Raw genomic sequence first — 15,640 nt, forward strand, 5'->3', positions numbered from 1 at the left:
ACTGCTCACAGCTCTTTGGCTTTTCATCAGCTGCTTCACTAATAAAAATGAATTTGTATGAAAGTCTCTAGAACATGGGGCTCAATGCGGAGAACTGGAAGGTGGCATCAGAACACAGACCAAGCAAACAGCAAAGATGAACACTTTCTTCAGGAGACAGAATCCCCAATCCCAGAGATCAGAATAATGTAAAAAAAGTTTATAAAAAAAAAAAAAAGAAGTTAGAAAAAGTTAGGAAAAAAACTCAATAGAGTAACACATTTATATGGTACAAGAGACATATACTGAATTCTTTGGCAGTGTTCATCATACAAAGTTTGCACTGCAGTCTTACACAAGTTGTTCAGTACTGAAGTGTGCACGGAGGCATGCAGTCTGTCATGATGGAGCACAGCGGCTTCTCCGACTCCTGGTTGCGGTGTAAAAATTTAGTAAAGACGAAAACACAGAGGGAAAATGCAGGATAAGGAAAAATTGTATAAGGAATCAATTAAAAGGGAAGTGGCAATTTCCCCATCAGCTCCAACCATGCAGGATTCCAATCAAACAGACTTGATTAGAGAGATTAATCTCTACCTGGATGCCTGGAAGTAAGACTTTGTTCTCCCAGGATGAAATAAGAGTAAGGGAATGTGACCGTGATAGGAACAGATAGTAGAAGGATATATAGAGAGGTAAGGCATTCAGCCCCATCCATTAGATTCTAGTTCCAGGAATCCAGCCCTTCCATGTAGTTATATGTTAACAGCACTGTACAGCAGACAAGAGGGAGGGGCCTCTGTAAACCACTCCCATTATTACTGATAAATTATGATGAGCTAAAGGGCTGGTAACAGTGAGAATTATGGCTTTCCAGGCAAAAGGATAAAAGGAATTTTAAAGAAAAAAACAATTGTATCTGTAGAGTGAGACATATCCATAGATATGCATGTACTTGTATACATGGACATATCCCATCAGACATAGTGACAGACAGCAACACATATCCAATATTTACAGATGACGCACACTGTGAAGGCATGCCTTGTAACACAGCCAGTGTGAGCAGGGAAGTAAAATTCAGTGTTTTCAGCTTTCTTTATTGAGGACATGGGTGGAGTTCGTTCCTCCGGTATACTCCTGGTTTCCATTGGTTACATCTCTGATTCAGACTGAACCACCTTCTTCTTCGATCGCGTTCTGCTGATCTTTACAGATCCCTGCAATTCATCACACACACAATTACAAGAGGTCAGGCACTGAATAAAAGACTGACTGGGGGGAGGGGGTCTTTTATACAGCCATGAAAATCAGGGAATAAAAACATATACACAATACAGCCATGAAGATCAGAACAACACAGAACAGCTTTGAAGATCAAAGGTATACACCACTTCATACCAGCCATGAAGATTAGGATATACAACATCCATAGGTCATATACTCATATCATCACATCTGTAATATACAGGTCCTATACCCAGATTGTCATGGATGTACTGTCATATCAAAACAGCTACATGGATCAGGATAGAACACATGGTAAACACAGCTAGAATGAGCTAGGAACATGACATGTCAATATTAACACAACAAGGCTGATTTACTAAAGGAATTGAGAATCTCTACTCAATAAATCGAGTGAATATTCACTTCAATTACCCAATCATGTGAAAAGCACATTTATTTGTATTTAATCTGCAGATGATGATGATGAACTGTATGTATGTACACACATACATACACACACATACACACACACACCTATATATACATACATACACACAGTATCTCACAAAAGTGAGTTCACCCCTCACATTTGTGTAAATATATTACCGGTATATCTTTTCATGTGACAACACTGAAGAAATGACACTTTGCTACAATGTAAAGTAGTGAGTGTACAGCTTGTATAAGGGCTCTTTCACACGGGCGATCCGATCAGATCAGTCTGTCAGTTTTTTAGGCGGATCTGATCGGATCCTCCATGCAGCTCTATGGGGCAGCGGATGTCAGCGGAGACACCTCCGCTGACACTCGCTGCCATCTGTATCCGATCCTGTCCGTGAAATCTGGACGGATGGAAACCCTATTTTTCCATCCGTTCAGGGATCAGATCGGATGAGAGCAGACAGGCGGTCCGCTCTCATCCGATCCCCCATAGAGAGCAGCGGGGTCTGTGACACCTCCCTCTCCGCACTGCAAGCGGAGACTGAGCTGTCATCCGCCGGCTCAGCGGGGATCGGCGGATCGATCCCCGCTGAGCAGCACGGATCCGCCTACGGAGGCAGACCATGTGAAAGAGCCCTAACAGTGTAAGCTTGCTGTCCCCTCAAAATAACTCAACAAACAGCCATTAATGTCTAAACCGCTGGCAACAAAAGTGAGTACACCCTTAAGTGAAAATGTACAAATTGGGCCCAATTAGCCATTTTCCCTCCCCGGTGTCATGTGACTTGTTAGTGTTACAAGGTCTCAGGTGTGAATGGAGAGAAGGTGTGTTAAATTTAGTGTTATCACTCTCTCATACTGGTCACTGGAAGTTCAACATGGCACCTCATGGCAAAGAACTCTCTGAGGATCTGAAAAAAAGAATTGTTGCTTTACATAAAGATTGCCAAGACCCTGAAACTGAGCTGCAGCTCTGTCGCCAAAACCATACAGCGGATTAACGGGACAGGTTCCACTCAAAACAGGCCTCGCCATGGTTGACCAAAGAAGCTGAGTGCACGTGCTCACCATCATATCCTGAGGTTGTCTTTATGAAATAGACGTACGAGTGCTGCCAGCATTGCTGCAGAGGTTGAAGGGGTGGGGGGTTCTGCCTCTCAGTTCTCAGACCATATGTCGCACACTGCAACAAAGTGGTCTGCATGGCTGTCGTCCCAGAAGGAAACCTCTTCTAAAGATGATGCACAAGAAAGCCTGCAAACAGTTTGCTGAAAACAAGTAGACTAGGGACCTGGATTACAGGAACCTTGTCCTGTGGTCCGATGAGATCAAGATAAACTTATTTGGTTCAGATGGTGTCAAGCGGGTGTGGCGGCAACCAGATGAGGAGTACAAAGACAAGTGTGTCTTTCCTACAGTCAAGCATGGTGGTGGGAGTGTCGTGGTCTGGGGCTGCTTGAGTGCTGCCGGCACTGGGGAGCTACAGTTCATAGAGAGAACCATGAATGCCAACATATACTGAAGCAGAGCATGATCCCCCTCCCTTTGGAGAATGGGCCGCAGGGCAGTATTCCAACATAATGACCCCAAAGCACACCTCCAAGACAACCACTGCCTTGCTTAAGAAGCTGAGGGCAAAGGTAATGGACTGGCCAAGCATGTCTCCAGACCTAAACCCTATTGAGCATCTGTTGGGCATCCTCAAATGGAAGGTGGAGGAGCACAAGGTCTCTAACATCCACCAGCTCCATGATGTCATCATGGAGGAGTGAAAGAGGACTCCAGTGGCAACCTGTGATGCTCTGGTGAACTCCATTGCCCAAGAAGGTTAAAGCAGAGCTGGATAATAATGGTGGCCACACAAAAAGATGTCCAGATTTGGCCCAAAGTGTCAATACTTTGGGGTGTACTCACTTTTGTTGCCAGCAGATTAGACATTAATGGCTGTGTGTGGAGTTATTTTGAGGGGACAGCAAATTTACACTGTTATACAAGCTGTACACTCACTACTTTACATTGTAGCAAAGTGTCATTTCTTCAGATGTTATCACATAAAAGGATAAACTAAAATATTTCCAAAAACGTGACGTGTGTACTCCCTTTTGTGAGATACTGTAAAATATATTATATATATATATATATATATATATATATATATATATATATATATATATATATATATATATATATATATATATATATATATATATATATATATATATATATATATACACACATACATACATACATACATACACACACACACACACACACACACACACACACACACACACACACACACTGTTCGGTTGTATAAGTGTGTAAATTTAAAGTGATTATAAAGCCATAACATTTATAACCTTAAAATGTATTCCCTGCATTAGGGTAAAAAATGTCCAATTACTTGTATTATCTCCTCACCACCCTAAATACCCATCAGAGACCTATCTCCGTCCAGCGCTGTGCCCATCTGCAGAGGTGCTGATTTGTTTGTTTCCTCAAAAGGACACAAAGGCAACACTCCTGCTGCTGTCAATCAAATCCTGTGAGTAGGTAGTGGGGGGGACAGGGCCAAGTCAGGCTGTGTACACCTATGGACGCGCACAGCCTGGCTCTTGAGTGAGCCCTTACAGCATGCAGTTTATTCTGGGGACACAGAAGTGGAGGAGCAGACGGCAACGGCGGGGGAGCCCCAGATGACGTGGTTCAGGGCCACGCTGTGCAATATCATTGCAAAGAGCAGGTAAGTAGAACAGGTTTATTTTAACAAAAAATAAACCGCTTTATTGTAGACATCCAAGACACAGCTGAAATGCTTAAAAGCAAACAATTTTCACTGTTAAAGTAGCTTTGTTAGTTTTGGATAGAGTGGGGATAGAATAGAACACCTGTCAGTTTTCATTGTTGTCGGTGTCCTGTTAAGAAGATTCGCCCTCTGTTTGTCCTGTTTACCATCATAAAAATAAAAGTAAAAGAAAATGGCAAATTTTGGCATAACATCAGAACAGTAACAGAGGTGAATATCGTCCAATGGGGAGGGGATGGATTTTCTCTCACTTCCTGTGTGATTGCCAAAACAGGAAGTGAAGGAAAATCTCCCCTATGGGACACAGATGGCTTAAAAAAAGAACAAAAAAAAAAAAATGTTGCCTTTAATTCTACTCTACATATTCAGCTCATCTTGGGATTCAGATACCTCTACCACAAGGCATAGCCTGGCAGGTATTAATATTTGCTACTGAGGCTACCTGCTTCACCTGGCTACTTACTGAGCTACAAAGTGCATCATCCTATTGGTGATTCATGGTCACATTGTCAAATCAGCAGGCAGGCAACACAGAATGCCGCAAAGCGGTGATAGAAAAATGTGAAGTTACATGCCTAGCTATGCAGTATGGCAAGTATGTGCAAAGAAAAATACATGGAAAGTCCATTATCAGGTAAAACCATTATTGTAGCCATCTGCATTTTGTATTTAGCCTTTCTTGCCTTTAGTCGCAATAACAGCATCCTATACCCACATTTTAGTACTAATGCATTCTGCGGTAAGATTTAAGCACAAATTTTACTATATAAAATAGTAAGTAGCCAGGTTGGTAAGCGATTGCAAGGGATGGGGAAAAGGGATGGGGAAAAAGGAAGGGGAAGGGGGGGACTAAAGGGAGAAGAAATCTATCAAACTCTGGGTATGAGGATTTAATTGTGCCGATAAGTCAACAATCAAGACCGAAAAAAATATTAATAAAAAGGGAAAATATGATTTTTTAATTATAAGAATAACATAAAATAAAAATATAAAGATATTTAATGATTGAATGAAAGTGTCTGAAAAAATATTCTCTTGGATCCTGAAGCTCTGCTGAGCGAAACGCGTAGATCTACAAGATATATTATGGATATGAACTGTGATGCTTTTATGCCTTCTATACCAATATATTTATATTTTTATTGTATGTTATTCTTATAATTAAAATTAAAATTGAAAAATGATTGTTGACTTATTGGCACAATTAAATCCCCATACCCAGTTTGGTAGATTTCTTCTCCCTTTATGCCCCCCACCTTTCCCCTTCCCCCCCATCCCTTGCAATGGCCTACCAACCTGGCTACTTACTATTATACAATTTACCCCAGGGGACGGTGCCAGTTTGAGATAGACCATTTCTCTCCACACAACTTATACTCTTGCCCAAATTATACTACTTTATTGCAAATTGTCTGTACAGCAATCTGTACAATGTGTATAACGCCACGTTAAGTGTGTGATATACCTCAACATAGGACTGTGTAAAGGACACCAAGATACAGCAATACAGATCCATTTTTATGGCATGCTGTACAGTGTTTAAAGTGTTACTAAACCCACAACGGTAAAATCAGTGTGTATATGCAGTAAAGCATGCTGGTTATACTCACTGTGGAACCAAAGGAGGTAATCCAGAGCATTGTGTAAAAAATCAATTTGATCCTGTCTTTTGTGATCTGCCCCTTCTTCCACTGTCCCCAATCCATCTACCAATAGTATAGAGCCTTGGGGCACTCTGAAAATGCTCAGTTTGATGTGTATTACTAAAGAGTTTTTTTTTCTTTTCTTGTGAGGGGGCATGTGATTAGCACAGGGCCAATCAGCACTGCCCAGACAGAGAATCAAGAGTCATGCAGTCTCATAGGACAGTCAGAGTAAAAATAAAACTCCTCCTAAAAGCTTTAACCAAAAACTGATAGAAGTTACAAGACTGCTCTACTGCTGATGAGAAAAGGTATTTAGCAGTTTATATTTAATAAAAATAATTGCATTTCCATGTTCTGTGTACTGTGGGAGACCAGATCTAGGGAATGCAGGCTCCTGGGTTTAGTAACACTTTAAGTGCTATCTGCTCCACATATCAAGCTGTACAATATAGCAGCACGGTGTTGTATTATGCATCATATATTTTACATTAGGACTGGACTGTCTACATAATCTGCTGCAGGACACAGTGCCTTCAGTGATATGTGTACAATGCTGACAGTGTCACCAATAGGTCAATTCTCACCTCTCTACTCAGCCCCTTCTTCTTGCTGACTTTAAGGCTTTGACTCCTCTGCAATGGTTTTGCAGGCAGACCGCCCCGTGTTCGCGCTGCAGTTCTGGTTTCTGAATCGGACCACCTCTCATCCATAGAGTCGCTGTCAGCTTGGGACTGAGTGGAATAACCTGCAAAAAAAAAAAAAAAAAGTCAGCTTTTAGCAAATCCCAACCAAGCCCTTAATCTACATGACAAATCGAGACTCACAAACCAGCAATATAAAGTACACCGATGGAAAATTCCACCTGGTCATCAAAACTGATTTAAAAAAAAAACGTTGGCCCTGATATTGGAGTCTGATATTAACCACTTGACCTCCAGAAGATTTACCCCCCTTCATGACCAGGCCATTTTTTGCAATACGGCACTGCATTATTTTAACCGGCAACTGCGCGGTTATGCAATGCTGTCCAAAAATGTAATTTATGTGATTTTTTTCCCACAAATAGAGCTTTCTTTTGGTGGTATTTTATCAGAGTTTTTTAATTTTTACCCTATAAACAAAAAAATTTCTCCTCTGATGTTCAGCACCAGTGATTGTACACACAGTATCACTAATCCTTCACCACACCGACTGTGCACCCCTATGAAGTGGCCACTCACCGAATTGCCCTTGAAATATCGCCTTTATGCATAAGCTGCATGAGCCCTTGCTTCTAGTCGGTCTGTCGTCTCTTAGGCACGTCCAGATCCTATCCGTCCACCAGGGGTCACTATCAGGCTGTATATCTCCTCAGTGCAATTTGTAAGCAAACGACATGAAGCAAGAGAGTAGTGTAATACTGTTTCGACTTTATTAATTAAATAAAACTTCCCTCCCCTTCAGCGTATATGCTTACATTTCAATCACCCTTTGCACGCATATCATAAACACAGAGGCTTTGAAAGGTACCGCCGCTCGCCGACCGCGAGCTAGTCCCTGCTGTGGATTACAGCGCTCCTGCGGCTAACAGGCGAGATCCAGAACAACAGCGGTATCCTCCCTTCGTCTCCTCAGCAGCAGCGTACGTGCATCCTGACCGGTTTCGTCTGGTAGACTTCAACAGAGGACTAACGTGCGCTGCTGCAATCAAGATTAATGTATGCAGCCGGAGGACCTCCCTCCCATCATGATTGGTTTACACCACTGATGGGTTCAAACACCTCTTCATTGCCATTACCTGGCCTGAAGGAAATTCAATATGGACATACCATAGAATCATTTTCTAAATACCGGAAAAACAAGATTAATCGATACAAAACAAAGTTTAATACCGCTATTAACTCTCTTATTACTGCAACCAGTATCTGAATGGGTATTCCCCGGGTTTGAATCATACAGAACCCCAGTTTTTTTCAGATTGGCCATCTTTGCCCGATCTGAGCATGTATGTTCAAAATTTCCAAACCTATCGATTTGTAAAAATTGGTCATGGAGTTCTTTCTACCCCTAATTCTACATGCCATCTTGCCCTATCCGGATGCATACATCTTAAGTACTACTAATATTTAAAACGGTTATGCTAAAATCGATATAACCAAAATTTGACACAAAAATAAACCTACAGCACCTGGTATTCCCAGGTGGTCTCCCATACAGGTACTAACCAGGCCCGACCCTGCTTAGCTTCTGAGATCAGATGAGATCGGGCATTCAGATACTGGTTGCAGTAATAAGAGAGTTAATAGCGGTATTAAACTTGTTTTTCCGGTATTTAGAAAATGATTCTATGGTATGTCCATATTGAATTTCCTTCAGGCCAGGTAATGGCAATGAAGAGGTGTTTGAACCCATCAGTGGTGTAAACCAATCATGATGGGAGGGAGGTCCTCCGGCTGCATACATTAATCTTGATTGCAGCAGCGCACGTTAGTCCTCTGTTGAAGTCTACCAGACGAAACCGGTCAGGATGCACGTACGCTGCTGCTGAGGAGACGAAGGGAGGATACCGCTGTTGTTCTGGATCTCGCCTGTTAGCCGCAGGAGCGCTGTAATCCACAGCAGGGACTAGCTCGCGGTCGGCGAGCGGCGGTACCTTTCAAAGCCTCTGTGTTTATGATATGCGTGCAAAGGGTGATTGAAATGTAAGCATATACGCTGAAGGGGAGGGAAGTTTTATTTAATTAATAAAGTCGAAACAGTATTACACTACTCTCTTGCTTCATGTCGTTTGCTTACAAATTGCACTGAGGAGATATACAGCCTGATAGTGACCCCTGGTGGACGGATAGGATCTGGACGTGCCTAAGAGACGACAGACCGACTAGAAGCAAGGGCTCATGCAGCTTATGCATAAAGGCGATATTTCAAGGGCAATTCGGTGAGTGGCCACTTCATAGGGGTGCACAGTCGGTGTGGTGAAGGATTAGTGATACTGTGTGTACAATCACTGGTGCTGAACATCAGAGGAGAAATCTTTTTGCTGGCTGTGACTGCACATCCTGTGGAGTTGGGACTAGTTTGCAATTGCAGGCTCTGAAGCACTGCAGGAACTGACTAATATACTTGCACACATACATTGTGTGTGCTGAAGCGCCGCTGAATGTATGATATAACGAACTGAGACGCACAGATTGGGCTATTATTATACATTTGATTTTGCAAGTTTTACGTTTACAGTGGCAGCTAGTGCATAAAAAGGATGCACAGAGTGACATGTTTTACATGATTTTATCTACATGATTTTATTTACTATTTATTCATGATTTGAGTAGATATATTTATTTCTTTATACCTTACACTGATTTATATATATATATATATTTTAGCGCCGGGCGGGTGGTTGACGTTTTTTAGCATCAGTTACCTTTTACAATATAAACAAAAAAAGACCTGTAAATGTAAAGAAAAAAAAAAAAAAAATGAGATAATGGGATTTTTGTGCTTACCGTAAAATCCATTTCTCTGAGTTCATGGACAGAGGGAGAGGGTTAAGTGTGTCCCTAGGGGCGTGCTTCTAACTGTGATCGGACGTGGCTGTGTGTGTGTGTAACAGCAGAGATCAACGGTCCTACATAGCAGGACCGTATGATCTGTGCTTTTACACAGGGGAGAATGACAGGCGGCTTTGTTTACATTAGCCGCCTGCTTCTCCCTCTCCACCGATGATCGCGAGTGACCGGCGGACATCGGGTGCGCGGGCTTCTTAGGGAACGAGCGGGGGCGGGAGCGCGCCCGTCCCCTATTGGCTCCCAGGCTAGTGACGTACCGGTAAGTCACTTTGCCTGGGAGGGGCTGACCGCCGCCGTATATAGTCGGGCGGCGGTCGGCAAGTGGTTAATGAGTGTCAGTCCACCGTCCACAGAATTAAACCAGGAAAACACAGCAGAGAAAGCAACACTTCTGTAACCCATTCACCATCATAAAATGACATAATGCCTATGCACTAGTGTCCTAAAACAGACACAGCTGACTCAGACTACCTGCAGATGTCTGGGAACAGACAAGACAGACCGCTGCTTTTACTTTCTATTCACTGCACCATTTTTAAAACATACTCACTGTGGAACCTAAGGGGTAATCCTCTGCATTGTGTAAAAAGGCTGTTTGATCCTGTCTTCTCTGATCCTTCCCCTCTTCCACAGTCCCAAATCCATCTGCTGATAGAACAGAGCCTTGAGGGCACTCTGCACATGCTCAGTTTGGTGTGTATTGCTGAAGTTTTTTTTTGTTTTTTTTTTTTTTTTTTAAACTTGGGAGGATGTGATCAGCATAGGTCCAGACAAAGGGTCAGGGGTCATGCATCCTTATAGAACAGTTAGAGGAGAATGAAAACTCCTACAAGCTTTAACCAGTGCTCCGCCAGACACTGATAGAAGTCACAAGGCTGCTATATACTGCTGATGAGAAGAGGTATTTATCAGTTTATATTTCCTAAAATAATTGCATTTCCATGTTCTGTTTACCGTGGGAAACCAGAAATAATAAATGCAGGGTCCTGGGCTTAGTAACACCAAGCACAGCTATATAAAAAAAAAAAAAAAAAAAAAAAAAGACAGATTTCCAGCTACCACTATAAAATATAGTGATCCCCCCAATCATGACTCACCAATGGGGCGTCGCTGGAGATCCGCTGGATCTGGATAAAGTGGGTCTCTGTAGTGTAAGGGGGCATCATCCGGGAGCTCCCTTAGATCTTGCATGCTGAAACTGCGCAGACGCCCAACCAGGGCTCCTTGTCCCTAAACATAAAAAGGTATTAGCTACAGAAAAACTGTTTCAGTATAAAACAAAAACATAGAACAATGAATCTTAGCAAATTCTGTGCCACCAACGATTCTAGCATGCATGGCTCATGACCCCCCCCCAGTCAGACAGTTCTTCAGCAGTCAGTTCATAGTCAGATAAACACGAAGGGTCTATTTACATCTATGTGGTGGCGCATTAGTGCTGTGTTAAGCCAGTATATTCATAAATAATGGACTGCCAATGCACCAGACTGGCTTAAAAATCGCACATGATGCAACGGACTACTTTGTGCGGCAGTGTGCTACAATGTAGGTGTATTGCCATACTGCACGGGGTGCCAAATAAAATGCATGGCACCACAAGGGAGCAGCAGCAGCGTGGTATGTGCTACCGCAAAGCATAGGTACGATCAGCCAAAGCCAATTTTTAGAGCCACCAGAGAAGAAATTGCCTGGCATTGCCTGATCTGTAGTGTGTGCTCATCTAATCATACCAACATGAATTTTCTACACTTGATGACAAACTCTTTTCCACACAAAATAATCCCATTTAACTGCTCAGTCCAGCCTTAAACTACATTGATCATGTCCACAAGTACCTTAAAGCAGTATTAAACCCAAACCAAAAATGTAATATATTGGAGCTCCAATACTAATATGTGGTGGCTGTATTCGGGTTTTTTTTTTTTTTTGGTCTTTAGGCTTATTTTCCCCATTTGCATTCACCTGGTGATTTCGCCAGTGACACCTCCTGTATTAAAGTGCCTCCACTCTGGATTAAGGAGCACAGGGGGCACCTTTGGATAGCAGCATTGTTAGTCTTGGGGAGAGGAGTGTTAAATGGACTAGCAGACTTAGATACACTAACAAATTAAAGCTGAACTCCAGCTAACACTTTAAAAGCAGTTGCAAAAACCTTTTTTCCTCCTAGGATAAAGGTTTTACATAAATAAAATCTGACCATTGTTAAAGCACCCCTGTCAGTGGTAAATGGTTTTTCTCAACCCTCCAACTGCCACAAATCGAGAACAACATGTTCTGTTTAAAAACAGACTTACTGGCTTGATCACAAGGTGAAAATGAAGAAAAGAAAACCTAAAAAAAAGAAAAACTAATGCAGCCATCACAGTAAAGAATTGATATGTTTCAATATAATAAAAAAGTTTGCTTCTGGGTTTGATCCCACTTTAAAGTCAATAAATGTGATTTTATTTACATTCAAGCCAAGCTGTTACATGCGGTCCTTTGTATAAAATTACATCATACTAGACGTTTATTCGATGTGAAAATTCACCACCAGGGGGAACCAAGTTACCTGAAAGTTGTGGCGGCGAGTCATTTAGACTCCTGAGTCACGGGTTCTGTTCTGAATGCCTGTATGGTGTTTTTGGTATCCCGTCTAGTTTCTATCATTATATTGTTGTATAAATAAAATTAATATGTAGCCCTTATCTAATTGGAGATGTTAAGGAGGATTTATCTTCCGAGTTACGTTTGTATTTGTTCTAACTGTAGAATATATATTGCTTTGCAATCCCATTAATTTAGAGCAAAGAAAAAAAAAAAAAACAAAAGAAAGGACTCTTATGCATGTGGTTACTCCACTGCTGCAAAATATTCTTCTAAATGGAGTAGGAGAAAAAAAAACATAAAAATTTAGGAGAGAAGCCCAGTTATCTGACCTGTCATGGTCGTGTGACCAGCCTCTCTACCAATCAGAGTTCTCTTTGCTGCGCTAACCAGAGAGAATGTCATTGAACTCCGATGGCTCCACATTGGGGCCTGCATTTTATGACTGGTTTAGCTTGCCTAACTCCTTTATAAAAACAATATTTTACCAATCCATTATTCTGTGTATTCACTTTGTAGTTTAATAAAATCTCCCAAATAGACTTATTATGAAGTACCTTAGTGGCTGCCTGCACGGCAGCAGTAGCTGCAATATTCAGACCCTTTCGACCAAGAGTGACCACAGACTCGTAGCCTCGTTCCTTTGCTTGTACAATATAAGAATCTATCTCCTAGAAAGAAAAACAGATTCAGGTCATGAGTCATGCTCAGCAGGGAAGGGGTTAACACAGAGGTATTTGCAGGTCTCAGACGCTCTTCCCGCAGCTGTTCTCTGAGCGGAGAAACAGGTCAGGACAGAAGAAGCTGCTGGAATCTGGGAGTAGCCCGGGGGAAGCTCCATCACCGAGGACTCCTCATATCACAGGCCAGTGTGGAGAGGCCCATACCAGCAGAAGAATCACTACTAGACCTTTCCATAGAGTTCACATCAAGTGTCTTTATCAAAGCAGGTATAGAAGATAGGGAAAAAATTACACACAACTGTCATACACTGTCAGTATCGGGTATGTGCACATAAATATATATATATATATATATATATATATATATATATATATATATATATATATATATATATATATATATATATATATATATATATATATATATATATATATATATATATAACACACATACATACATACATACATACATACATACATACATACATACACACACATCTAAATATAGGTATACGGACCTAAATCCTATATAAAAATAATAATATTATTATTATGTACGGTTATCAGCCATTCAAAAGTGTAAGGCATAAAAGAGGCATATAAAGTATGTGTGAAAGAACACTGGTTAGCAGTAAAGATGGCGTACTCAGTAGATCAGCCATAACAGGAGTGAATGGCCGAGTAAGCACAGGGAGAATAATGAAGACATGCAGAACAACAAGCAAAATAGGCACAGAAAAAGAGAGATCTAAAAAACAGAGGCATAGAAAGAATGTGCCAGTGCAAAATGCATTATTTAATCACTACTAAAAGTGTTTTAATAGTTTTGCACAGAGCAGCCCTGATCCTACTATTCTCGTATCCCCTGCCGATGCTTCTGGCCCTTCCCCCTTGCCGAGTGCCCCCACAGAAAGCGGCTTGCTCTAGACGGGGCACTCGTGTGTGCTTGCTCCAGAGCCAGCTCTGTCTATGCAACACAGTGTGACTCAGTTCTCCCCCCCCCCCCCAAGCTCCCTACTTACTGGCTGTGATTGAGTCATTAGCTCCTGCTGTTGTGTCTCAGCCAACGTGGAGGCAGAGATCCGGGAGAGCTACAGCTCTCGTGCACATCGCTGAATCAGTATCGGGCTCAGGTAAGTATTAGGAGGGCTACAGGGGTAGCTGCATCCTGAAGGTTTTTTTAACCTCAGAGAATGCATCAAGGTAAAAATCATTCAGCTTTTACAACCACTTTAAAGCACCGTATATACTTGCAATTTGACGCCTAGACAGAAAGACAACTTTAACTCTGTGATACTTGGCGAGTGCCCCGGCTCGCATTATCTCCTTCACCCTGCTGCGTCCTCACAGAAATCTGTACCATCTTGACCCATAAGAGGAGAAAGCGTATGAACTGTCATTACTACCCAAAGGAGGAAGAAACAAAGTTTAAACATGTATCAAAGACCTGCTGGTAGGTTAACTGGCCCTAATGTGTATGTGTGCATGTGAGATACCTTAAAGTGGAAATAAACTATCCCCCTCTGATGCTGCTTTTTAAACAAGCCAGTATGTAAAGCTACTCTAATACATTCTGCATTCAATTTCAGCCCCAATCGCATGTTCCTTACTTTATTCCAGGTGTTTTAAAATTTGTGATTCCTGTGATAAGCCAGGGCCATCTTAACTACTGTCTACGAGTCCTTAGTGCAATGTACTTCCGCCCTTTCAGCTAATCTGTTCTGCAATCTCGTGGATGGACATGGGGTGTATGGGGAAAGTTTGATTGAAACTGAAGTCTTGCGATATCTCGGCGCAGTGTCACAGGGAGCTGATATGATAGACACGCCACACTTCCTAATGGAAAGACCATGCCATGAATCGGGAGAGAAATGGGCATGCGCCAGTGAAGTCACTACAAGGAACGAGACAAGATCACAAGCCAATGGAGCAAGTAAGGTGACATCTACATACAGCGACTAGCAGTACTTTTAATGATTATGTATATGTGCCAAAATTATGGGGGAGAGTTTGCAACCACTTTAAGCTTCACGAGGGCAAGGAGTGCAGTGAATGGACTCTGTATGTAAAGTGCTGCAATAATTATTTTATAATATCGACAACAGTCTAAGAATACTTTTTGTAGGGGAAACCAGAGTACAGATTCTGATAATGTAGAAGTTGTATTTTAAGACACACACACACACACACACACACACACACACACACACACACACGTAATCATCCTGGAAAACACATAGTTACTACAGGGCGAGTTCACAAATCTTTAAAGCATGCAATATTAACCATAATTACAGCTAACACTGGCAATGAATAATCCATTATGTGTCTGCACTAAAATGAATGATGGATTCTGCTGGTTGCTATGACTGCAGAACCCGATTCCTTGCATTTGCTTTATTAGACTATTACAGTATGCTTAACCACTTCAGACTCAGCACCTGTATACAGGCTAAACCCTTATTCAAGCATGCAGCCTAGCATAGCCAGAATGCATAATCAGATATGGGTCTGGTATGCGTTAGGGAACCCCACACCATTTTTTTTTTTTTTTTTGCTGTCAGGTCCACCTTGAAATCCATACCAGACTCAAAGGGCCTAGTATGGATTGTGGGAGGACCCCAAGCCATTTTTTTTTTTTAAATGATGGTTCCATTCTTCTGAGGAATCCCCAGCTGACAGCAGGTCAAAGTTTGTTAGGCCATTGGTGGGTGCCCAAAA

General features: G+C 41.8%; 1 protein-coding gene across 1 annotated transcript in view; it reads right to left on the bottom strand.

Moving 5' to 3' along the window:
- Nucleotides 1–884: 884 nt before the first annotated feature.
- The window catches only part of REEP4 (receptor accessory protein 4), a 38,075-nt gene continuing 23,319 nt past the window's right edge, over nucleotides 885–15,640 (bottom strand). The window contains exons 5-8 of the mRNA XM_082255472.1: nucleotides 12,794–12,907; nucleotides 10,748–10,880; nucleotides 6,687–6,847; nucleotides 885–1,199 (exon numbers count right to left, since the gene is read on the bottom strand). Coding sequence (XP_082111598.1) covers nucleotides 1,134–1,199; nucleotides 6,687–6,847; nucleotides 10,748–10,880; nucleotides 12,794–12,907 — 474 coding nt within the window. The 3' untranslated portion in view covers nucleotides 885–1,133. The remainder of the gene's footprint in view (nucleotides 1,200–6,686; nucleotides 6,848–10,747; nucleotides 10,881–12,793; nucleotides 12,908–15,640) is intronic.

The sequence above is a fragment of the Pelophylax lessonae genome, assembly GCF_965119305.1.
Source record: "Pelophylax lessonae genome assembly, chromosome: 4".
Lineage (NCBI taxonomy): Eukaryota > Metazoa > Chordata > Amphibia > Anura > Ranidae > Pelophylax > Pelophylax lessonae.